At 45.3% G+C, this 26339-nt stretch overlaps 1 protein-coding gene across 7 annotated transcripts in view; it reads left to right on the top strand.

The window, feature by feature from the left end:
- ACSBG2 (acyl-CoA synthetase bubblegum family member 2) overlaps nt 1–25951 on the top strand; it is a 34270-nt gene extending 8319 nt beyond the window's left edge. For 5 of the 7 annotated variants that reach the window (XM_061553675.1, XM_061553677.1, XM_061553674.1 and 2 more), the window contains 14 exons: nt 2373–2475; nt 4378–4529; nt 7195–7469; nt 8803–8891; nt 9843–9963; nt 10741–10821; nt 12704–12853; nt 14706–14882; nt 15590–15771; nt 16551–16787; nt 18205–18422; nt 18893–19032; nt 20186–20432; nt 23927–25951. In XM_061553675.1, the coding sequence (XP_061409659.1) occupies nt 2381–2475; nt 4378–4529; nt 7195–7469; nt 8803–8891; nt 9843–9963; nt 10741–10821; nt 12704–12853; nt 14706–14882; nt 15590–15771; nt 16551–16787; nt 18205–18422; nt 18893–19032; nt 20186–20432; nt 23927–24045 (2283 nt within the window). In that variant the 5' untranslated portion in view covers nt 2373–2380 and the 3' untranslated portion in view covers nt 24046–25951. Of the gene's footprint in view, nt 1–413; nt 682–2372; nt 2476–4377; nt 4530–7194; nt 7470–8802; nt 8892–9842; nt 9964–10740; nt 10822–12703; nt 12854–14705; nt 14883–15589; nt 15772–16550; nt 16788–18204; nt 18423–18892; nt 19033–20185; nt 20433–23926 lie in introns of those variants that run through there. The other 2 variants (XM_061553673.1, XM_061553672.1) reach the window with 2 other exon arrangements.
- The last annotated feature ends 388 nt before the right edge of the window (nt 25952–26339 follow it).

The raw sequence follows: 26339 nt of genomic DNA, 5'->3' as shown, positions 1-26339 counted from the left end.
GTTGTGGTGTTGCTATCCGACCACGTGTATGATGATGAACTCCCTGGATCTGCTGTTGCTCACACTTCTCCACGCGGCACCCAACCCTGGCTGGCTGGCTGGCGAGGTTGTCGATGGGGGGCAGGGACCACCCAACGCAGCTGGCCGGATTCGTTTCCTAATCATTTCCTCTTCTCTCTCTTTTTTTGAAATGGGGTGATGTGACGACGGCGGAGCTTGCGGCTCGCAGCGACCAATTGCGCTGTGAGTTCTGGGGAGGAAAGAAGGCGGGCAGCATGATGCAGAGGGGTAGGGGGCCGGGCTTGCCGTGACGGAGCCGGCAGCATGCGTTGCCTGCTGCTGTTGGGTTGGGCTGCAGAGGAGGGGGGGGGGTGGGCAACAGGAAAGTGGAGGGTTGATGGTGGTGGGGGGGTGTGGTAGGGAAGCTTCGGGTTGCTCGTATTAAACTCTCCCCCGCCCTCCAGTCGTCTCCCTCTTCTCACCCCACGCGCCTGGCCATTCACGTGGTTTAATCCTCATTGCCTTTAACCCAGTCCTCATTGCTACCCAGTCCTCATTGCCTTAACGCAGTAGCACCCGGAGCATTCACCGCAGCAGTCGAGCAGCGAAGAGCGCGATAAGAAGGAGCCATGGTGCTGACAGGCAGTGAATCCGGTGGGGTCTTTGCGAGCCAGTCGCAGTGTAAGCAGCTCTCTTTCTCTCTCTTTCTCTCTCTCGATCGCTTCTCTTACATGCCGTGGTGATTCGGGACTGCGGTGGTGGGTCTGTGTGCTTGGTTGCGTGTGTTTTGTGCGTTGTGCTTCACGATATGCGCTAATAACTGGTGGTGACGCCACATGGGGACACCTGCAGACACGTTGGTGTTTGAATGTTGAACGATTTGGTCTCTGCTGTGTTGCCGCTCGTGTTGCTTCGTTCTCCGTGTAATGTCACCGCCGGTTTGTTCATAGACGGAAGAATATTCTAGATGTGAAGTTTTCGTGATTGCAAGGATCCATACTCTTTGGTTCTTTCGTTAAAGTCAGGTAGATGAAAAATAAAAATAGTTTGCATTTTATTTTCATTATGATTTTTATTTTTCATCTACGTGACTTTACCGAAAGAACCAAAGAAGACTGAAGAAGGTGGTTCACTCACCGTTCGAGTTATGCTCCCATACAGGAACAGAGAATGAATGAGATGTTGGAAATGAGGAAATTTGGTTTCGCATTGACTGTCCCCAGTATCTACATTTTATAAAAAAAAAATTATCTTTAATATTTTTATGTTCACATGGAATTATAAGTAGGCCTTAACTCGGTGACTGGTAATAAAACCTGGTATGTAATGTCCTGGTTGACGAATTGAATGGTAATTTGTCCAGAATTATACGGTTTCATTTCAGCTTGTGGCGTTATTGAGTGTTACTAAAATAATACTTTCTTGGTTCTGTTTCTAAGCGTAGCATGCCTTTATGTTAAATGTTTGGAACCGAATGATCTTGCAAATAAGAGTCCAATTTAGGCAGTGCGAACTGAGATGATGATTCGGCCAACGTGGAAGTTGATATATTTGGATACTGATCTTAGTTTCATAGTGAGTAATTTCGGATGATAATTATATCCTTTTTTGGGTACAGTATAAGCATAAGACTGACCTGAAATGTCCATATGGATAGTCTATACTGAAGCCTTATAAGCTGCTGTGTGCGAGAATGACAATAGCAGCTGTTGCAGACTTACATTCCTTGTGGTACCACCACATGGGCCAGCATTTTTTCTCTCCCCCTACCAAGATTCAAATGTAGTAGAGAAGAAGAAAACACATTTAGTTATTTAATTATGATAAATACAAAGTCTTAATTATTGCACGGTTATCATGAAATCACTATACAAATGGAGTTGCCTGATATTTGAAATCCCGCCAAGAACAGGTTTGCGATTGTGGTAGAAACGAATGCTGCTGATGAGATGTACAGTTTTACATGAAGGCATTTAGTATTGGTCTGGTGGGACTAGTCTATTTTGAGGTTTGAGATTTTTTGAGAATCTTTTTCTCTCATTGTGCAGAATTAAATGATTTTATGACGCGGTGCTTGCGTTCCAGATGGCTTTCATTTCATAGGGCCCAAGTTCATGCTGATAAAAGGAGAACACTCGAATCCATTTACATATAATTTGTACTAATAGCTTGGGCAATCTTAAACTTCGGTTTGGTTACCTTTCACCTTCCATCCATTTATCGCTGTTTAATTGCACTTGAACCCTACACTTACACACGTTGCATGCACTGCAGTTGTAATTGCGAGGACGCGTTGTGAAATGTTAAATTGAACCCTGGCCTACTTTTGTCTCCCGCCCTCCACATTCCCCTCCCCCCCCTCCTTGCGACAGCGAACATCATGTCTGGTTTGGAAGTAGAGCATGGGTCAGAGGACAGGGGTCAGGACCTCGTCAATGGAGAGACTTCGCCAACACCCCCTTCTTCGTCTGGCAGGTCTGGTTTCTTTTGTTTTTGGAATCTCAGTAGCTCATTGCAGTTAACAAGCCTCCTAAATAAAAGTAGTAAGCAATAGGGCTGCCACTTTTCCTGGTTTTCCTGGGAGTTTTTTTGGTTTTTGAAGTAGTTGTCCTGGGATGAATGTAACTCTACCAAGGACATTAAGTCCTTGTATTTGTCAGTTGGATAATATTACTTCCCAGAGGTAGCAACCCAAGCCAGCATCCAGAACTATGAAAGATAATAGCAGGATACGGGACATTTATTTGTCGATCTCGTGTTATAATTAGCAACGTGCTATAATATAACGGATACAAACAGGCACATTTCTTCACTTAAACAAGGCCATTGGAACCTAGAGATTGTGTAATGAAAATCTGAACCCACTGCACAGCTGTGCATCATTCTGCAGTGCATCTGTTTAATACGGCAAGTTCAAACATGCTCGCTCGTGCATACTCGCATCAAATGCATTTAATTTGTGGTTACTGCATGCGAGTGTGAATATTCACCCATATATTTATGTACAGCTAATTGTCAGTCCACTGCTGGATAAGTCTCTCCATGATGCATCTATAATGAGGGTGGTTTAACAATCGTTGACCACTCTGGTCAGTGTGGATTAGTGAATGTAGTTTCCAGGACCGGTTCAGATAACTTCTGATATTAGCCGTGGCCAGGAATTGAACTCGGGTTGCTGGGTTAATATTCAAGTACGCTGACCACTTTTTTTGCGTCAACATAATTTACGTTGTTTCAGTAAAAACTCTGTCCAACGATTTGCTGCCTCATTGTGGATTTAAAATTGAATCCAAACCATGTCCGTCGACGCAAACGCATTGCTATTTTCAGTATGATTACTGCCGGAGCAAATACGACAAATACATTCCTATTGGTTTTTCTACTTGGTCACAATTAATCCCACATTTCATCATGTGCTTGGGGGTGGGGGACAGCTTGCGACACGAGTCATCTCGTTGTAATTATTCACGTCTAACCCTTGCCATAGTTTCATCAGTCTGACTTTTGTTGGATAATTGAGCACTTGGTGGTCTGGAGGATACGTCTGCCTATTATCAAACATTGGATGTGATTTAAAAATTTTAGCCCCACAATAGACACACTCTGGTTACTTGATGGATAGTTTTAATTTGGCCTAGCCTGGTGCAGAAAAACACAACTAATATTTATTTTACAAACTCTCAGTTGTCAATGGGTCCATTGGAAGGAAATTGCTGAGAAGGCATCAATGCGCCTTAATGAGACTGCAGGTAGCAAGTTAAATGCCAGATTTATCTAAGGCAGACACTAAAAACTCTGGTAAAGCCACACTTGTGAATACTGAATGTTCATTCTCACTTGCATTGTTCATTGTATTGAGATTGTATTTTGAGGTTGCAATTTACATTTTCAATGAAAATAAAAGATACTACATTAATTCAAACCATTCACTTCAATTATCCGCTACTATGAACCATGATCAGCTATGGTCAATCCACTGCTGGATGAAGGCCTCCTCAAAGCCTGCACCACTGCTCACGATCCTGCGATGCAATAATCGATCGAGCACCTGCCCGGAAACTGATTGCATTGCTCCATCCTCCTCAAAGGAAACGCTCTGGGGCACGTTTCGTTCCTTGGCTGCCACCCAGAAGAAAATAATTTGACCGCAGAGATACGATTGTAGTTAGATTGACGAGTACAATTATTTTAAAATATTGTTTCCAAGGGAATTGTCTAATGACTGCTATTTCAAGGGGGGGGGGGGGGGGGGGGTTCCTCCTTATGGGATATGTATCCTTTTCCTTAAGATTTTTTTAAAATATGGAAACCGGAATTTAATTGCCTGCACATAAGACAGAGAATTAAGGAATGTTGTCTTTTTTGTTTCCTCAACAGCCCGTCTCACAAGCTGGACAACATCAACTTGATGCTGGCCGATTCTTTCAGCGATAAGACCAAGTTGGAGGATGCCGCCGCCGCCATCATTATCCCCAATGGCAACGCCGAGGTGGCGTCGTCACGGCAACAGGACCAGCAGCAGCAGCAAGGTGATGCGTTAAACCAAACAATGCGCATTTACGAGCAGAGGTCAACGTGGGAAACCCGAGCCAACGTGTCTTTTGTCCTTGCAAAGTGGTTTTTATTGGCAGGTAAAACACAATTTAATTTAGCGGCTTCAACAGGGGATTTCTGTTCCTCTCAAATAAAACTGTTAAGCTCCAAAACCAATCAGGAACTCCGAGTCCCCAGTCGGTTGTTTTTATTCGTGTATAACATACGTTTTTTTTATCCAACATTTCCTTAATCTGTAGTAATTTAAAGTTGTATCTTTTCCCATTTTCTATTTCGACTTTTTTAATGAAGATGTTTTTGTACTTTTTAATGGCAAAGCATCTTTTTTTCCAATTTACAATGAATGCCACAGCTTGAGGTTTGCATACGACTTCTGGTCAGCAGCGCAGCACACTATCCCAGCTACCCAAGTTCGAATCCCCGGCGCAACTGACATCCATGACGGAGGGATATCTGAACTCGTCCAAGTATCGACCGGCCCCGAGCTACAACATTGTCAAACAGCCCCTGCCACCGACTTGACTGCCAATGTACTTCACTGGCTTGGGTCGTCGCAACCTCCACAGTAAACCAATCGTTCACAGAGTCCATTGTGACCCGAGGGTTTCCATGAATGCTTAATCTACACTAAGCATACGCGATTATCTCTCTAATGCGAATTGTATTTTGTGCAGTCTGTCATTACAATGACGCGTGTTCTGTCGTGGTCGACTTTAAATAATGAACCTGTCTCGTGCATGGACCTGTTGTGGTTACCAGGTGCCCATTTTCCCCGATTTTAATAATTTAAGGACGCCTTGGAAAATTTTCAAATGTCAAGAGTGCATCTGTGTGCTGGTGGGTCGCTCCGGGACCGTGTTTGTGCCTGGTAGCGGCGAGAGCGAGCGTGTGTATTTGGAGACCAGCGTGTGGTCTGCTGACTTCTTGCTGGTGCCAAACATAACCAAAGAGCGTAGTCGGGTAGTCTTTCAGGGTCTCGGGTGGCGAACACGTGATGCCCACGTGATGTCTTCAACAGGTGTCGGCACACGTTGACTTTTGACACACATCAGATGAGTAACAAAATAAAGTGTGGCAGTTAAAATCTGCATTTTTATTTTTTGTCTTCAAACAAGTACAATTTTAATAAGTAGGTATATTGAAAATGTATAGTGGATAAAAGTTATGTTCCAATAAAAATCAACTTCTCCTTGCAAATTGGATTAAAAAACCATAGTTAATAGTTTTCATTATCTGATTTAAATGCTTTTAGGATGTAGTGAATGAGTTAAGTATAAATAAGCAACATGATGGATGATATCTAAATATGTACAATTAGGAGGCTAATGTAAACAATGCATAGTAGGAGTCTAATATGCCAATGAGAGAGCAACCACATATGTTTGTTTATTTTGCAGTGGGTAGTGTTTGTCAGTGGATTTTATTTACTATTATTTTGGCAGAATGAGGAGATCGCATGACAATGTCGGTCTCGTGAGCACATCTTTAGATATATAGCCAATCGGTCAATAACTTTTATGATGTTTGAACAATTTTAGGGGTCTAAACTCAGACTTCAGACTGTTTCGTCAGCTCTGTGTCACTTCTACAGGGCCTCCTCGAATAGCGGCCTTCATTTGAATCCAAAGTCTTCACTAATTTCTATTACAAGTCCCAAGAGAAAATACTCAATTTGCAAAATGTATTTTTCCCTCCGTGATGCTACACGTATGTTGAAGAGCATCGCAGCTGTTGAGTTAAAACATATTTCTTCCCAGTCTGTTATTAATGTAAAATTGGATTGTTTCAAGGCAATTTCATTTTAACTATGATTTACTCCACACCTGGAATGTGTCGCCCTGCAAATTACATAATGTTCGCATTGATATTGGGTTTATGATGATCGATATTGCGAATGCATGCTTACCTGTATATTGTATTGCCTCTTGGCCCAGATCTCCCCTCAGTTTTGGTTTCATTGGGCCCTCACCTAGCTGAGATGAATGTAGTATAATGTCGTAGTTCGTCGCTCTGTCCAACATTCTTTAGGAACTGAATCTTGAGTTCCGGAGGAAACTCTAGGGCATGTGGCGCAAAAACGTCAAACATCTTCCAAACAACATGTGCTACAACTGGAAACACATCCGAGAGATATATTATATTTGTTTATTTATACGTATGTGTGCATGATTTTGGCCTTAAAGTGCGCACAGCCTGGTACAACTACTGTGGTGACGTCACCACCACTTAGTGGCGAATGGCGGTTGTTCTTTTGTATGTGGGGTGTAACGAATTAGCGCACTGCTCTACAAACCTAGTTCGATTCCTTCTCTCGGCCAACACCAATGATGATTGTGAACCAGTTCTGGTTCTCCCCTATGTCGATTCGTCCTCAAATGAGTACCCGGTGGCGATGTTTACACATTGCACTCGGGAGACAAAGGCAGCCAGGCGTGGTGTTGGCCACCCCCCCCCCCCCCCACCCCCTTGTGTGCCATGCTGACCTTCATAGGTGCTCACTAACAGCACTTGCCTCAACAGTTTGAGGCCATATGGGGATTTTTGTCTTTGTGCTTTTGTGTGTATGTTGAACTTCGTTCACACCCCGTATGTAGCCAACCGTGCTAATTGTGTTCTCTCGTTCATCTTGTTAAACTGCAGCAGCCAAGCAGTCGGCAGCGTCGACGGACGAAGTGCTGCTTGCCCCCGCCGAACGTATGTGGACCACGGAGAGGGACGGCGCCGTCAAGCTGCGCACGGACGCGTCGGGCACGCTGTCCGACACGCCCGAGACGATAAACCAGCTGTTTGAGCGCACCGTGAAATTGTACGGCGACCGCAAGGCGCTGGCGAGCAAGGAGGGCAACACTTGGAAAATTCTGACCTACAAGGAGTACTACGCACAGTGCCGCCAGGCTGCCAAGAGCTTCCTCAAGGTGAGCGCATCAAACGCCACGTCCCCGCCGCGGATGATGGACAGGCTTGTAACAACCCATTTCAATGCAACGCTTGTAGGTCGTGGATGGTTAGGGCTAAACAGGAGCTAGCCGCCCCCCACCCCCCCTTCAAGTCTAATTAACAGCCTGCATTCGCAGCCAATGCGTGCAACACGGCTTTTGCTTGAAAACCTCCCGAAGCCAGACTCGGCGATGAGAGCGCAATCTAGTGACCCCCGCCGTGCCCTTGGGCACGTCCAATTGCCAGTCAGTTCTGCTCGCTGAAACCTTACACTCTTCTCTTAATTAGATTTGTTAAAATGTTTATCATTTATAAGAATTTTTTTTTATAAAAAAAAGTGCCAGGTAAAATTGTAATGACAAACTGTTTTTACATTTTAAAAAACTAAATGCATTAATTAACTTGCTCTTACTAACATTCAACACTGAAGGCATGGCACTGCAGCACACAATGCATGGGATTCTCTATTCTGGGTTGGTGTTTAGCGGGCTGTTTATCTGCACATTGGACTGTCTGCAATTACATTTCTTCATGCATTGGGTCATGGCATAACAAGGCGCCCTGAGTCACACCCTACCACCTTTTTAGATTTTCTCATGAAAATAAAAGTCTCGCCGATTTTCATATGTAACCTTGACTCTTAATAAAGCCTGCATTCATCTCAATTACTTTTAACCTTAAATTAATTCAGGAATGTGCCAGATAAATGGAGTAACCTATATGGATATTTGTTGTTTGCAATTGGACGCTTAGACAGTCGATATTTTAATAGTTTAAATTGTATCTCTCCAAAGATAGCCACACGGTGAACTTTATATTTTGCTCTCTTAATTCGCTCTCAATTAACCTCCACTTTCTAGGCTCTTATTTTTTTTTGGCCTATCAAGTTTTTACCATGCACCCCCCAAAGTTACAAAATGAAGCTATGGACTTGACTTATCATGTGTGAATAACTACACTCGCATGTCATTGGTGTTATAACTTTGATGACAAAAACCTAAAATGATTTAACTTTGTTTATGGTGCAAAACACCTCCACATAACATTTCACCCTTGGGCAGTGGTGCATGCTAGGACGTAAAATTATATTTAACTTTTTGTAACCCCACGTGGTGGCTGTGATATGTGCGTGTGTAGACACTTTATTGGGGTATGTGACTAGGGCACTGGGTGAAAAGTGACGCCAGGAGACAGTCAAACCCCTCCCCGGGTTGACATGTTTAGCAACTTCATGCGGTGGAACAAGAGTGCAAAACTGATGACAATGTTTTTTTCACTGATTTTTTTTCTTCTTCTGCTCTGTCTTGACAGCTTGGCCTGCAAAGATACCATGGTGTCGGGATCTTGGGATTCAACTCTCCTGAATGGTTCATCTCCGATATTGGCGCCATAATGGCTGGGTAATAAACATTTACTGCCTGATTACAGTCTACCCCTCATCACTGGTGTTGACTCCAAACACACAGAAGGGAGCATTGTCCAAAGATAACTGGTTATCTTAGAAACGGGTTAATTTTTGTACCCTTTTCAAGCTGGTTGTTTTTTTTATCACAATCTGGCTAACTAGGGCATGTGTCTCATGGGCGTATTGCCGATTCAGAATGGTGAATATTATTTGACAATGTGCGCCGGTTGTCGTGTTTATTTAAAATAAAGGAAACACCGTAGATCTCAGATGGGTGCCGCAAATGTTTGCAAGTGTCTCTCTTCTGGAAACTTTTGCTTGGTGCAGAACTATTCACTTTAAACTAACCTGAGAAAGAGTTTGCATTGTATAAAGGCTGTTCATTTTGTCCTGAGAAATATCAACATGGATGAGTTTTCTGATGTCTCTAACCCAGCAAATACAACTTTTTACATTTTTCCATAGATTTATTTTTTAACTCTGTTTGCTGCTCAAATAAGCATTAGGTTGGTACTCATTTCCTAATTACAGCCCAGAGCCAGCAGTGGAAATGTCCTCATCCCTATGGCAAGGTTAGTCTCGCCACAGCTAATAGTCAGTATTTAGTCATGGGGGTTTTGATCACACTTCACCACGCTAGTCCAGTACAGGTTGGCAAAGGGGGGGGAGGGTACCCGTTACCGATTCGAATATCACTTGCAAAAGGTGTTAGCCATGGCCGGTAATTTTACTTCTGCCACTGGGTTTATAGCGCAGGGCGCTCCATCCCACTATATCGATGCCCGCATCAATATATTTACTCAAGCCAATCTTTTCTTCGTATTAATTCAGGGGGTTTATGCTGATGTAGATAACAACCGATCACCGCTCAAACGCCACACTCCTTTGCTAGCGGAGAGACTTTAAGTAATGCTTCTGTTTTTGTCCCCACTCTGACCTCGTGCAGTGGTTTTGCCGTCGGGATTTACACCACCAACACTGCCGAGGCATGCCAGTATGTGGCCGATAACTGCTTGGCGAATGTCATCGTTGTGGAGAATGACAAGCAGCTTCAGAAGATCCTAGAGGTGAGTGGGGAGGGGCCGAGAAACATCACGTTCCCCATGCTGGGCATGGGACGTTCATGACATTGGGTGCTGTTGCCATGAGCTCATTTGCTTTTGCATCATTATTGACCAAACTTGGCCTGTAGACTTAATAATTATGATGATCCATACTTGTTTGTGAATTCACTGCTGGAGGAACTGCAGGCAGGATCGGTTTGGAGGTCAACTGGCTTAGGTAGTGCACTCGCCACACTGTGTCGTTGCACTGGTTATAGTGATTTAGGTAAAGTGTGCATTATGTGACTGGGACTTAGCCAAGTGAAAATCTGGAGTTTGATTTCGCTTTGATAGTTTTTGGTTGTGGTTTGATGTTTGTCCAATAGCTGTCATTTAGCTTGTGTGAAATGGGGTCTTATTGACATTGTTTTTTTGCCAAAGGGAATAGCCCTTTATAAATCCATTGCTGGATGAAGGCCTCTGCATGTCTTGTTGGTCGTTGGGGTTGGTTGACCATACTTCACCATGCTGGGAAATTGAATCTGGGTATGAGTTGGGTGGGTGATCAGGACCAGTTCAGATGTTGCTTGCCACTGGTGATGGCTTGCGCGCAGGATTCGAACTACAATTGCTGGGTTCCATTGCACACAGTGCGTTTTAATTACCATTTCACTATTTCCTAACCATTGTTAACGTGAAAATTATTGAAGTCAAAGTTATGCCAAATGCTCAGTGCTGTCCCCTTAAGTCACTGAATGTGCCTTCAATCGGATGAACTCTGTTCTCTCGTGTAACTCGCAGGTGCAGTCTCAGCTTCCTCACCTCAAGGCCATCGTCCAGTACAAGGGGGAGCTGAAGGAGAAAAAGCCCAACGTGTATTCGGTAAGTGGTGCTTGCGTTTCGTCAAGGTACAGCCATGCAATTACTTGCGCCAATGCAGGCTGAAGTGCCGCCATTATAGGTAGAGCTCAAGGGTGACCCTCCTTAAGAGGGTGTTCCACGCTAGGTAGACATCTTGGAAGAGGTGGGAATACCTAAAACTTTACCTTGCAACATGCTGCCTGCCAAGCAACAAACTACGGCGTAGATTTTAAGAAGCTGGGCCCCATTGTTTCAAATGTCATGCCGGGTGATCGAATCAAACCGGCGACCACTGGATTGCAAGTCCAGTGGAGCTGCTGACCATTTTACACCGCACCAGCATCCATGCGTATGTTGTCAATTGTTAATAAATGTGAGGGCATTTGGGTTTTGGCATCCTGTTGCGAAATAGTTTTGACTGCATCTTGTCACACACTGGCGTGTTGGTGCAACGTTTTTATTTGGATTCCTGCCCGTTGATGAGTCTCAAAACCAGTATTGCAGTCGTTTAAAACCAAAACCTACAAATACAGATTTTCTCTCTGCAATAACATGTTTTCAATGAATCATCATAACCCTTCACGTTGCTGTTCCGTCATGGAATCTTTACTCGATGGGATTTTGTGGATTTCATTGGCCGATTAAAGTAATTTCTGTTGACTTCAAATTAAACGAACTCGAGTAACCTTCCTCTGACCAAAATGAGTTCACCACTTGCTCACTTCCTTCCTCCTCCCCTACACCCACATGCTCCCTTCCCCTACACCCCCCTCCACCTTCCTGCTCCCCCCCACTGCCATGTTTTTTTCATTTTCTAAGCTTGGCTCATGAGCTGTATTTTTTGCGTAAGTGATCGAGGGGAAAAACCAAGTGCGACACTTCACCGTGAAGCCAAGGGGGAACCATTACAGTGTGGGCTCTTTGATTGGATATTGTTAGCGCGTTCATTATGAGAGATGGGGATTTCTTTTACGTTACCATGTAAAAGACCATCGTTTATCTGTGCAGACTGCAAAGGCATAGTGCTGTTAGACAAGCAACTGTCACATTTGCTGCTACTCAACCAGCAAGATACATAGGTTCTCTGTATGTATGCTTATTTATTATTAGGCTGCTATAAATGTCCACATGATAAGATACTTAGTTGAGTTGGTCGCTTCTGAAAAATAAAAATTGTTCAGCTTTATTTTAACCTTTTTTATTTGCTTACAATTCCTATACCCTGCACTCCTATTGTGTTTTTCGTATTGTATTTGTAACTCTGACCGACTCCTATTCAATCTGTGAAAAAGATCTTTAGCTCCTCCCATTCCTCCACTGTAAATACATTGTGATTTTTGATGTTCAACTAGCAATACCAAAAACTTCTCAAACATTCACAACTGATGAGTCTAATGCATTGATGATAGTTATACGTGGAACAATGCATCTATTATTCAATCATCAATTGTTTTAGCTCGCGCTATGCGTTGAATCGTATGTGTGTAAGAATTGCTGCATTTTGAAGAATACGTTTTGTATGCAATGCGTTTACCCACCAACACATGGGAAAATCTCCAAAGGCGATGCATTTCATCTGTTCCATCAACACAGTTGTCTCACTTTGCCACCCTTTCCCCAACAACATTTGCATGCCGGTAGTACAGGGGTCGGCACCCAAAATGACAAGAAGAGCCATTTCTTTCCAATTCGGTACAAAATTCAGTATTTCAAGAGCCGCAATGCATCTGAGTACATACGTACTCATCGTCAAGAAGCAGCCCGTAAAGAGCCGCATGCGGCTCCGGAGCCATAGGTTGCCGACCCCTGCGGTAGTAGCATTTTGCCTGCCTGTGTCTGACAACCTGTGAACTTGAACGCGAGCGCTCTATTAATGTCTCTTAATGACGTGCGCTTCCTACAGTGGGCCGAGTTCATGCGAGCGGGCGAGGAGGTCCCAGACGCTCAGCTGGATGCAATCATCGCATCCCAGAGGGCCAATCAGTGCTGCTCCCTCATCTACACGTCCGGCACGACAGGCTCGCCCAAGGGGGTTATGCTGAGCCATGACAACGTAAGTTCTACTTCTGTTCTACTGTGCAGCCAAGCCGCGTAGGGGCCGTGTCGAGCCACCCCCTGGCGCAGCGCGGCTCGAATGGCGCTAGGTTTTTTGTTTTGTATTTCCACTGCAGAGGCAGAGCCGTGCCGCTGACATCGTGCACAATGCGCGAGTTGCGCGTGTTCCGACGGACATGACAAAGTGATTAACGTTGCCTTTCGACTCGACACCAATCCACACTTAGCCGCTGAACTCTATATGGCAGCATTAAGCTTAGTCTCTCCTGTCATATCTGTTTGTTTTGCCGAGTTTCTGAATTGATTTACAAAACAACATAAAGTGGCCCTGCTGGTCTGTTTTTGCCCTGACGGCTTTTTCTTCCTGTTAAGATTGAGCATTCAACGAAATTGCTACAAGGTTTATACCAAATGACAAAACGGAGTTGTGTTGAAAATAAGGTGACGGAGCTCAAGGAAGGAGCCTCTTTGTGCATCATTTATTTGTAAGTCGCGCACACGGGCATGGGTTAAATAACCCTCGTCTTTACGGGTGTGTGGAAATTTATTTCCTGTAATCTTTGCAAACAAGTCGAAGAACGTGTCAAACAGTGGCCGGATTACACAAGAGATTAATAATGTCCATATAACCGTGATGAGCCAGAACTTCTTAAGATCCTGAGTTTGAATATGAGTAGAAAGTTGCGATGGAATGAGGTTCTCGCTCGTATAAAATTCTGGTCGCAGCCCTGTCACCAATGTCTTTTAAACGACAATAATGCAGCGATGCGATCTTTTATACAGCGTGAAGCAGTGATGGCATGACTGCTGCGGTTGAAGTGACCTCAGAAATAATTTCTTGGAGTCATGTTCCCGAGTTTCTTCGTGTCATGTCAGCGCGAGGTTCTTTGGCTCGGGAGTCATTGGGGTTATTTATCCCCCCTGCTTCCGTTTCCCTGACTACAATTATCCGTACCCCCAGTTCCCCATCTGCAGACGCGTTCCACTTGTATATGGATTATTTCAGCTATCTTTGTCTTTCTTCACGGATAAGAACAGTCGCCTAGAATTCTTGGTATTAATCTTTATTATTTCATCCGAGGAGAAATAAACCGAACGCGGTCTCGCAGAAGTGCAAAATTAATCCGATTTTTATCCACCTTTTTCGCAGATGAGTCGTCGCCCAATGACGGAAAATGTATCCTGTTAATCCACCTTTATCCACGATTAATCATACGGATATTAGGATTTGGTCTCAAACAGACCCAGCTAAATCGGAACAGCCCCCCCTGCCCTCGACGTAAATTCGGATAACGGAAGTTCCTCTACAATTGGATGCAAATCATTTGTTAGAATAACACTGGTCAACAAAATAAACTTTTTTTTCTGGCCTGGACTTTTGCAGCTGTTTTAGACTAATTTTAGGGTGCTGATTCCAAATCTGATCTCAGATTTGCTCTATCACATCTCATTTGTATGCTATCGGCATACCCCATTTTCATTTGATTTTATCCAAAATTTACTCTCACTTATGATTGCAAGTTGTTGCGAGTCAGTGACTGCTTTAGTGTTAAAATATGGTGCTGTATTTTTAGGATAGTGTGTTTATAATATCATTTTATGTAGATATCCACGTTTATTTAATATTTTTCTTCTGCAGTTTTTATTAAAAATGCAATATTTGATATCTCAAAAACCTGATGGGATAGACAAAAACTGATGCCAGATTTGGACTCGGCACCCAAAAAATTGCATTAAAACCGTTGGAATACCTTATGCCAGAAAAAGTGTGACCAGTGTAATGCAACGCCCGGAAAGCTAACGTTGCTCTCTCTCCCCCTCTCTTCTCTCTCTCTGCGGCGTTGCCACAGCTGACATGGACGTCGACCGTGACGGGCGAGCTGACCCAGCTGCGCTCAGCGGAGGATTTCCAGGAGGTGGTTATCAGCTACTTGCCCCTGAGCCACATCGCCGCTCAGTTGGTCGACATCTGGCTGCCCATGCGCTTCGGCGGTGTCACCTACTTCGCTCAGCCAGACGCCCTCAAGGTAAATACCCGAGCACCGTGTGTTTCGTGCGTTTTCGTGCTTGTGTGTGCAATGGGAAAAACGCAACAGGTAAGTGGGAAGCACATGTGGTGCGTGTGCTGAAGTCGTTTCAGTTAATTATAACCCATAGTACCTGGGTCTGTGCGATAACTACCTCTCGACGAACCTTCTACACTTCACATGGACCTTCGCTGGTACACCACCGTGGTGACTTGTATGTATGTTGAACTTCTTATGCAACGTACGGAGCCAACCGTGCTTGTTGGAGGTGCGGGGGAATGACTGCAAGCGAAACACAAAGCGGTTCTGAGGAAATGAGTTTTCGGCTTGTATGTGTGGCTATAGATATACATGTGCCTGATAATGAGGATTTCATTTTCCCAAAAGATTGCAAAAATTATTCGAGGGTCAGAATTGGAATATTTGTGCCAATTTTTAATTGAGTTTTTGTGCTTGTGGCTGGAAAATCAAAACGTCTGGAGAAAAAAAACTCTAAATGCACAAAGGAAGGATGCTGAAATGCTTTTTTAAAGAAGAATTGGTGACATACTTTGCTGTACTATACAGGCACCACTCATGCCATAAACTGTCGCAAATTGAGCGTCTCGTGCGCACCCACTCGTGCCCGGTTAACTTGGGCAGGCGCTACCACCTGGCGGGCAACCGTAGCGGCTGGGCCTCATTGTGTCTGGCTCACGGCTCCGCAGGGCTCCCTGGTCGTCACCATGAAGGAGGTGCGGCCCACCGGCTTCATGGGCGTGCCGCGAGTCTGGGAGAAAATGATGGAGAAGATGAAGGCCACGGCAGCAAAGTCGGGCATCTTCAAGCGCAAGATTGCCGGCTGGGCCAAGAGCGTGGGGCTGCAGACCCACCTGGCCAACATGAAAGGGTGAGTGGAACGTTGCCCCCCCCCCCCACCCCCTTCCTGCTCGGTCTGCTACCCTGTTCTAGCTTATTGTCAAATCTAGCCCCCTTGCGATTCCATGGTTGCATTTTCCGAATGGCTACACACCAAATGCTCCCACGCGAGCTAAATATTAAATTTCCTGATTTAATTTGCCAAGCGAAATGGCCTTGGCAGTGGAGCGCAAGCCTCTGCTTGTGCATCGATGCCAATGCAGTCATCTAGAGTGTAACGTTGGTGCTTAATTTAACGTTTGCAATTAACCAACCTGGCCCTTGTATTGAAAGGGGAAAAGCGAGCTGAAACCTGTAGGGATCTTTATTTTCCCTTTGATCGTAAAAGACTGTCGTTTTTGTAATTTGCTTAACGCTGTATCTACAACAGACTAACCCCTAATTTATTTCCGAGTCAGTCGGACAGTTTGTCACTTAACGATTTTATTTTACCATGGAAAGCCCACTGAGTTATATACAGTATCTCTTTTTCAGAATCGACCTGGTCACAAACGATAGTTCAACCTAGTGGCTTATGTAGAAACGTATTGCAGTCAAATACTCTAAACGCATGTTGATTTTAAAATGTGGAGGGAAAAACTGGACGACCCGGCGAAAAAACCACGCGACTACGGGGAGAGCATGCAAACTCCAAATATTCAGGCGTCGGGGCCGGGATCGAACCCATGACCTCCTGTGCATGCCGAAGCGCGCGGTAGTTAACATTTCGTGGCCGCCGCCACCGGCATGGCGACGTGCGTCTCTCCGCAGCAACCCTGCCGAGGCGCCCATGGGCTACACGCTGGCGAGCATGCTCGTCTTCAAGAAGGTGCGCGAGGCGCTTGGACTGGACCGCTGCACCAAGTGCTACACGGGCGCAGCGCCCATCACGCGGGACACCCTCGAGTTCTTCCTCAGCCTCGACATCCCCGTCTTCGAGCTCTACGGCATGAGCGAGAGCTCTGGCCCGCACACCATCTCCTCGCCCACAGCCTTCCAGATTGGCAGGTCAGTCGGTGATGGTGCTGCCCCACCCCACCCCTGGCCACTGCCACCTGCGTCATCGCACCGTTTGTTTTCGGTTCCAGCGGACGAGCGTGTTCATTGTTTGTCCACTTGCAACAAACGTTCAGTGCGATTTCTCTCCATTTTATTCCAGTTGTGCTGCCTTGTCGGCATCGTGACTTGAGATGGAGATGTTTACAATGTTGTTGTAAAGTGGTGCGTCATGTGCCCCCTGAAACTGTCTGGTGTGCGCTCTTCCTTATGACATTCGAAGCCCACTGGAACGGTCTTTTAAAAATGAATTTTAAACGAATCTATTTAGCACTGCGTATTGTGTGTAGTTTGTTATTCTGCCCCCGCACCTCCCGCTTAGTGCGGTTGGCTACATACTACGTACGGTGCAAAAGAAGTTCGACACACACACAGCGCAGGCTCTGGAATGTGATGTAACTGAACTATATACGAGGTCCGTTCAGTTGCTGCATCCTTAGGAGTGGAGTGGTGGCACAGCGGTTAGTGCACTTTGTTATGACTCTGGCGGACTGATAAGAAACCAACTAAATATATTGAATATGGTGTTTTGGATGACCGCACTGAAACCTTGAACTTGCTACACTTAACCCGGTTTAATCATTGGTGGCTGCATAGACTTTGAAACGGGGTCAGTTAGAGGCTACATTGTCATGATTGTTGAAACAAGGACCTCTTACAGCCATCAAAACAACAAATGGGTAAAAAAAACATCCATTTTAGTGTGAAATCAACACTGTAAAACGGAGTTACAGGTGCTGTAAACTAAACAAATGAACCGTAATAAATTTAGAAATCAGCATTCCAGCATTGTAAGCTTTTCAAATTTGTTCCTTCCTGTCGTGATCCTTACTGCTGGGTTATAGCTCTTCCAGTTTATTGTTATCGCTCGAGTGCTTAATTTTATCGTTGAATTGCAAATGGTGCAGTGGTAAAGCGGAGCTGACTTTACATAGTGGGAACAACCTGAAAATCTGTGATGCACACAGTCTATTAAAGCAATGTCACAGTGCTCAAAACCAAAACTCTACATTCTACGAAATCTCAAAGTAATAAATGCAAACCTACGATACTCTGCCGCATGACCACGCCATTTGCCACAAAGTGGCGGTGACGTCACTACGGCGCTTGCACCAGGGTGCACTTTGAGGCCACGTGAAGTGTCGAAGGCTCGCTGACCGGAGGTCACGGGACAGACCCAGGTGCCATGGGTTGACTGACTTGATGTTATGTATGTTGAACTTTTCGCACAATGTAGCCAACGTTGTGAATTGGAGGTGTGGGGATGACTGGCAGATGCATCGCCTGTGCCCTCCCCACCCTTCCCCCCTACTGTGCCAACATGCTGTGCTGCACCTCCTGACGGTGTTCCTCGATGTCTTTTCCGCAGCTGTGGGACTTTGCTGCGTGGGTGCCGCACCCTGCTGCACAGCAAGGACGAGGAGGGCAGCGGCGAGGTGTGCTTCTGGGGGCGCCACGTCTTCATGGGCTACCTCAATATGGAGGAGAAGACGCGCGAGGCGATTGACGACGATGGGTGGCTGCACTCGGGCGACCTCGGGCGCGTCGATGAGCAGGGTCTCCTCTACATCACCGGACGCATCAAAGGTCGGCGACCTCTCTGCCGCGATGACCAAACGACACGCGCGCCACGTTCATCCGCGGTTCTCTTGTTTCGTGCAATGTGGTTTAGGAGGTGATTGACAATGTCGCGCGAGGTCTGCTAGCCACGACGAGATGGCTTCAGGAGAGGGGTTCGTGTGGAGTTTTTGAGGGCACACCGAGGACGGGAGGGGGGTTCACTTTCATGGTCCATTCATGACCAGCCTTATGCTAGAGGTGAATGTGATAGGTTGACGATTAAGGCAATGCCCCCTTCTCCAGAGTCTAGAGCACGGAGAGATGGGCTAAATTCGAATTACGTAGATTGCACTTCTGTACTCTTGTTGTGGCCCTGAGAAATGTTAATAATTGCTGACAAAACGAGCCGTGTTAAGTTAGACGAGAGTGGTTTTCTGCGATTACACATTCGGTAGTCACGGTTACAAAACTAAACTAATCCTCTCTGGGCCACGCAGAGCTGATCATCACGGCAGGCGGCGAGAACGTGCCTCCCATCCCCATCGAGGACGCCATCAAGGAGGAGCTGCCCGTCGTCAGCAATGCCATGGTCATCGGTGACCGCCGCAAGTTCCTTTCTGTGCTGCTTACGCTGAAGGTGAGGGGCAGCTCCGGGGGCAGCTGGGGCAGCTCCGGGGGCAGCTCGGGCAGCCATTGGACCCTGGGGACATTGCACAGTCCCTGCAGTGAGAGAGGGCGGGGGGGGGGGCAGCTTTAGCGATGCCTGCCAATGGTCAAGAATGTGCCGAACCACCTGACGTCGGTAGTTTTTATAAAATCAAATGTTTCAAGAACTACACAGGTCAACACACTTTTTTTGGCATAAGGTATTCCAACGGTTTTAAGGTAATTTTGGGGTGCCGATTCCAAATCTGGCATCAGTTTTTGTCTATCACATCAGGTTTTTGAGATGTATCAAATATTGCATTTTCAATAAAAGCTGCAGAAGAAAACAATTAAATAAATGTGGATATCTACATAAAATTATATTATAAACACACTATCCTAAAAATACAGCACCATATTTTAACACTAAAGCAGTCACTGACTCGCAACAACTTGCAATCATAAGTGACAGAGTTAATTTCGGGTAAAATCAATGAAAATGGGGTATGCCGATAGCATACAAATGAGATGTGATAGAGCAAATCTGAGATCAGATTTGAAATCAGCACCCTGAAATTAGTCTAAAACAGCTGCAAAAGTCTAGGCCAGAAATTCTTTTGTTGACCAGTGTAACGAAAGCACTTTGACATGCGCACACCTATTAACCAACAGGGTGTGAGTTGTTTTTTTAAGAATGGAGAGGCTTGGTATCAAATTGCGCTTGTATCGTTTAATCTGCAGGAGTGTCGGTATTTTGAGCTTCAGTATGCTGGTCACTGCTTAGCTGTGGCCAATAATCGAACTAAGGTTGCTGAATTTTGTTAACAGCACGCCAAACACTCTGCCAACCCTCTACCTTTATACCGTAAATAAATTAGCTTTTAATCACGTATAAAAATTAAACGACCTTTGGTAGAAGTTCTCGATCTCTACTGAGAGCTGTCTCTGGGTATGTCGATGATTCTCGTGCGCTTTGACCCCTTCGAAGTGTTGCATCGCAGGATACCCAGGGGAGACTTGTACCCACAATGGATCGAATCATGACCTAATGATGATGGTAACATCCCCCCCACCTCCACCCCCCACCCTCTACCACCTCCACCCCCCACCCTCTACCACCTCCACCTTCACGGCGGCGGCGGCAGTGCGAGTCGAATGGTGACTCTGGTGAGCCGGACGACGCGCTGACGGACGAGGTGGTGCACTGGTGCCAGCGCGTGGGCAGCACGGCGACGCGCGCCTCCCAGATCGCCGGTGGGAAGGACCCGGTGGTGGAGCGCGCCATCCGCGACGGCATCGAGCGCGTCAACAAGCGCGCACCCTCCAACGCGCAGCGCGTGCAGAAGTGGGAATTGCTGTTGCGCGACTTCTCCATCCCCGGCGGAGAGCTGGGTACGTTCGTGTGCGGGCCTTCGCGAGGTTGACTCTACCTCCAATGAGTACCCGGGGCGGTGTGTGTGTATAAACATCGCCACTGGGGAGTTGAAGCTGGTCTGTGGTGGTGCTTGGCCACCTTACCTCTTCGTGTGGCGTCCTGGCCTTCATAGGTTCTCGGGAACAGCTCTTGCCCCAAGGGTGTGTAAATGTTACGGGGGGGGTCTTTGTCTGTTGTGCGTTTTGTACGAAGTGTATGGCCGGGTGTTATGGTCGTGTTGTACAGCAGCAGAGCTTTGTTCTGGTGTGGCCACGTGTCACGATGTGCTGCACAAGACGCACTGTGGGCCCATGAGTAGGTGGTGGGATGAGCAGTTGAATTTAGAGTACGTTTTTAAGTCTTGCATTGAGTTATACCCCTAATTAATGTATTTTTGTTGCTCGAAAGTAGTGCGAATGTGGTGCATCGCTTATTTTGTATTTGCGGCCGTGGGCTTGTCTGCTTGTGGTTTGTGCGCTAATTAACAATGGACCTTATTTAGAAAAACATACTTATTATACCATGACCTCGGGCAAGCTCCGCAGTCTAAATAATATTCTTATGGATTCTATATTTGGATGTTTGGCCAGTTGAATTTAAATAGGATGTTCCTTGAAAATGATACTATTTGGAATAAACAAAAAAACTAGCAATCATTGCCCCCAACTGCAAAAAAATAACTTGTTAGGGCCCTCTTCAAAAGAGTACTGAGAGTCTGAGGCTTTCCTGGATGAATACGCATAAATAAAATTGGGGCAAAATAGTATCTGGAGAAAATCTCCACCATATGAAGGGGGGTGACACAAAAGATCCCACGCATTCCCGTTTACAAGCTCCTCACTCTCTGCGCTGAAATCTTGTGAAACCGCCCACCGACCCTCGCTGTCACCATGTGCAGCTCTACAGAACGGTGTTGTTTTGGCATTGAATACACAGTGCTGCATTCTGGACCCCCTGTGTTTCCATTCCTGGCCATGAGTGCAATTATTGTGATTAAGTTCTGATCCGGAACTGGGGTGGGCCACCATTGTATGAATGTTGCCCAACATAAATACCTGGTGCGGTGTGTAAGTATACCATTTGGGGAGACAAAGGCAGTTGAGCATTGTACTGGTCACACCCGAATGTTTACAAGAACATGTGCCTCTGCAGTCTTTTTCGGACTAAACACAGATCTTTCCTAGCAATATCCTGTGCCCAACAATGGGAATGTGTCCACTGATTTCTGGTGTGCAACGTCCTTCGTTCAATGCAGTGCGTTCGTGAATTGTGTAAATGTGCAATCTAGGGGTGCGTGTCTCTCGTGTGCCATGCCAGTGTTAATAGATCTTGTTGCCAAAAACACTCCCCGTTTGGCGAACAACGCCGAAGACCATAAATACTGTGGTGTATATGGGGAAAAGTACTGTGCATAAATTTGGACTGGCACGGCTTTACATGGGTGGTTTTTGGAAAGGCTTCAACATATTTATTTTCACCATCTATTTAATCTCCGTCTGGTTCAACCAGTTTTGCAAACTACATTTTGAGGCGTGAGCAAAACAATCGTAAGCAAAGGGTGTCTCGGTTTAAAATTGCACACTAATTATTGATCGCACCTTTTGTTTGCACCATGAAAACAATGGTTTGAGACGGTCCTATATGTCAAGCCTTGCTTCCGTTGATACTGTATTTTGAGATCTGAGTTTTTATATTAGCTCCACCTACATTCACCTCTCCCCAATATATATTTTCTATCCAGCAGCATTTGGTCACAAGCAAACTTCCGACCCGTTTCAACATTAAGGGTCCCATCAGCAGTCGGGCTTAAATAAAGCTGCCTGGTTTTCTGGATGTTATTTGTGACGGCAGTCGTCTCTCAAGCCTCATTCAACGCAAAAATGAATGGTGTGAAAATTTTATATTTTGCTGTGGAGATGGGACCAATTTTTAAAACAAATATTTGTATTAATAGAGCCTGGGTAATGTTCTGTATATTCCATTACTCGTAATGCTCCACAGCAATGCTCAATTCTGTTTTCAATCATTATCTCGGGCGTGAGCCTAAAGTATGATGGCCTTCGTACAGAAACTTGCTACGGGTTTTGTTGTGCACCTAACATAGACAACAAAGGAGGAGGGGACGGTACAAAGGTCGGAAAATAAGATACTTTGGAATTTGACACCTTGTTGGTAATTGGATGCCTTGCAGAGTCACCTTGCACGCAACAGATAAAGGCCTTGTTAGAGGCGGCTTGCGGACGATAATGTGGGGTCAAGTTGATTGGCAGCTGAGTTTCGGCACGAACGACGAAATGGCATTGGCAGCCAAACAACTCCCACGTGATATCTGCTTGTGCGTCATAAAGTCAAAACAACAAAGCGACAATTGACACGGCCGCCCACCCAAAAGAACAGTTTGTTTCTTCGTGAAAGAAATTGTCAGCACTAAATATAAGTTGTGTAAGTATGCAATCTGGCATACATTCACCAGGGTAAGTTGGCTTTATACTCTCCGTATGTGGGTGGAATTGTGCGTCAACAGTTGGTTCCCGTGACTGCTACAGTCGCTACAGGTACGACAGTCGCCACAATTTAACAAAAAGAATCCATTCTTGAGTAGAATTGTGATCGAGAATCAGGACGCAACTTCCACGAATCACATGGTTTGGGGTGTGGGGGGCAGCAGGGAGGAGAGAACAATGATTGCATGCCTAGTAAGTATAGTAGTATTTCTGGGGATGGAATTTTTTTTAGTGTGGTGATGTTCTAATTACCAATATCGCCTGTTGCCTGGTCCCGTCGCATCTCGGAATCTAAAGCAGGTGTTTTTGAGTCCAGAGGGCTTGGATGGGCGATCACCATGCACAGACAGGTTGTCTCATGACTGTGTGGCTGTGGTGGGAATCGAGAGGGCAGTGCAGCAAAATCCAGGAGTGTACTTCTATTCTTCTTGGTTTTTTAGGTAAAGTCGCGTAGAAGGGAAATAATAATAATAAAACATAATTTAAAAAAAATTCTCACGACATTTCGGCCACAACACAAGCAGCCGTCCTCTGTTGTGGCTGGAACGTCGTGAGAATATGTATTTTGTTATGTTTTATTTGTATTTTATTATTTCCCTTCTACGTGACTTTACCGAAAGAACCAATAAGATGATTCCCTGCAGTCACGAAAGCTTTAAATCGAAATTTACTTCTATTCTGCCATGTGTATGTGCTCCCCACCTTCACAAATGTGTACGGACCAGCATTTGCAGGCCTTCGTCCAGCAGTGGATAGGCAAAAGCACTTGTACACATGAGCACCGGCAATATTAACCATGGTGTTTTGAGATTTTTTTTTTTTTTAAATGAGGGGTCGTGTTTTCGGGGTGAGGTACTCTCGGCAGGAGGCAGTTGAGGTTGGGCAGATGCACCCTGAGTCAACGTGAGTTGTCACTCGAGCGAGTTGTTGTTGTCCAATGAATTGAAGCATCTGTTACTGTATTTCAGGTCCCACAATGAAGCTCAAGAGGCCAGTCGTGACCAAGATGTACCAGGAACTCATTGAGAGGCTGTACGAAGACGCAGTGTCGCCGACAACTCCCGATGCCCCCTTACCGGCCCAGTGAGATGCAGAACTGCTGCTGGTGCTGCTGCTGCTGCTGACGCACAACAGCACACCCCTGTGGTCCATTAAAACAAGAGTTGTTTGGTTTATTGGGTGGGGGAGGGTTGGGCCAAGTCTTTTGTGTGTACTTGTGAGACTGAATATTGCAGTGAATTTATGAGCAACTCAATTTCAAAAGAATCGCCCAAATGTTATATGTGCATTGTTTTTGTGAACGTCGCAGCCTTGTAACCGTAGTCAAGTGGGTGATGGAAAAGAAAAAAACAGAATGTGACGATTCAAAACTCTGCAGCCGCTCGTCATCGTGATCATGATGCTTTGGTGTCGCAGCTCTCTGTTATGCGCCATCTGCCGTGGACCCTCCTAACATTACACCTGGGTAACGGGTATTGTATAGAGACCAGGTAATGTTTGGAGGGCTGTAAAAAGGATGGGCAAAACAGTTGTGGTAGCAGTGTCTTCTCTTGGGTTATTGAATCCTGTCCAGTAAATGCCCTGGTGGTATCCAGCAGATAATTTGGCTATAATGATGATAATGGTTAGTGGCACATGGGGCACATTTATGTTTAATGTGAAGAGATTTTTGTCTTTTAATCTCCATCTGCTTGCCTTCCAATCATCATTTAGCCCTAAGGAGGGCACAAAAAAAATCTTAACTTTTGTAGAAAAAAAAAATTGCCAGGTACTATGATTTCAATTCTCATTTGACTGCATATATTGTAAAAAAAACTTGGCACACAGGTAAGCCGTGTGTTTTTGTGCAGTTGGAGAGAATTGGCAAACTGCTGCTTGTGACACGACCACTTGTTTCACACGTGGGCTCATGAGGCAGGAATGAGAGGTCCCCGGTCGATTTGCCTGCATTCGAAAGCGGCCACTGTTTTGCTCGTGTAAATTATTCTTGGTTAAAAATTAAAAGTGCGTGGCTTGAATGTGTAGAACACCCACAGTGTGTCATGCGATTTCTTGTGATTTGTTATTTTTTGGGCCTGTGACCTTTGACAATCCTGTTAACAGCACCTGCTCCATCCTGATGGGTGGGTTCACTTTGAAACCCAAGGTATCTTTTTTTTCAAAGTTCCTTCGGCGTCACGACACCCATACCAACTATTCGTGACCAACCCTCCGGCACAAGAAACATGCAGGCATCTCGAATTGTCGTGCCAGTGTACAGTGGCGGCTACTGCCCATGTACAAAGAGCTGACAACGGGGTCGGTCCGGGTACTTTTTGTTGACACCGCCGCAGCAATGTCCACTCGCACAGTAATTTTGCCGTTCTGTCCTATTCACTGGCGGCACGCAATGTTGTGTAGAAAGCATCGCCTTTTGACGTGTTTGTGTGTGTGTGTGTGCGCGCTAATGCGGTTTGCCGATTTTGTAAATCGTCCTGAATCAAATATCAGTTATAGTTTTTGTAGGTCTGTTTCTTAAACTCCATCCTGTAGCCCACAAAGTGCAACATTAGCTCATGGTTAATTAGAACGTGCGTCTGTAATGAAGTTCGTACATTGAGTTCTCGCTTGCTGAGTTGTGTTCACGCGAGCCAGGCTGTGGTGTGGTGTGGAAGACGGGTTTAATGAATCGCTAACGTCGGTGCAAGTGATTTAAATAGAAGCTTTTTGGTCAGCTCGCTTGTTCATCCTCATCACCACTTAAGTGCGATGCAAATTTTCAGTACAGAAGTGAATACTAGAAATTACTTGAAGTATAAATTAAATATTACTTCTCAATCCAAAAATAAATTGTTGCACGTAACTTTATTTACTGTCATAAATTATTTATAAAAAAAGCTTTGTAATTCCTACCATTTTTGCAATCTGTCAGCATGTACATTGTGTATAATTTTTCATAGCGGAGTTGGAATTTTTTTTTTCTGCGGCTGCACAAAATAAATGACCGAATACGATGACTTGGTGTTTTGATATTTACTTCGCAAAATATCCACACGACACACGCACCATAGGGTGCGAGTCTACGGTAGATTTAGATTTAAAGCTTTCGTGACTGCAGGGATTCATCTTCTTAGTTCTTTCGGTAAAGTCATGTAGAAGGGAAATAATAAAAATAAAATTCTCACGACGTTTCGGCCACAACACGGGACGGCTGCTTGTGTTGTGGCCGAAACGTGATAAATTCATTAAATGTAATTTTATCATTTCCCTTCTACAGTAGAAGTTTCAAAGGCTAGCTTGTGGGCCAGAGCAGTTACACGTTTTCTCTATTTTGCACTCCTATCGTTTTTTGCATCGTTTGCTGTTTGAACTTGCTGACCCACCCATTCTGGACGTCTGCGA

This window comes from Lethenteron reissneri, chromosome 18, assembly GCF_015708825.2.
Source record: "Lethenteron reissneri isolate LAM-NWPU_2019-01 chromosome 18, ASM1570882v1, whole genome shotgun sequence".
Lineage (NCBI taxonomy): Eukaryota > Metazoa > Chordata > Hyperoartia > Petromyzontiformes > Petromyzontidae > Lethenteron > Lethenteron reissneri.
This window is presented reverse-complemented; position numbering and strand designations above follow the sequence as displayed.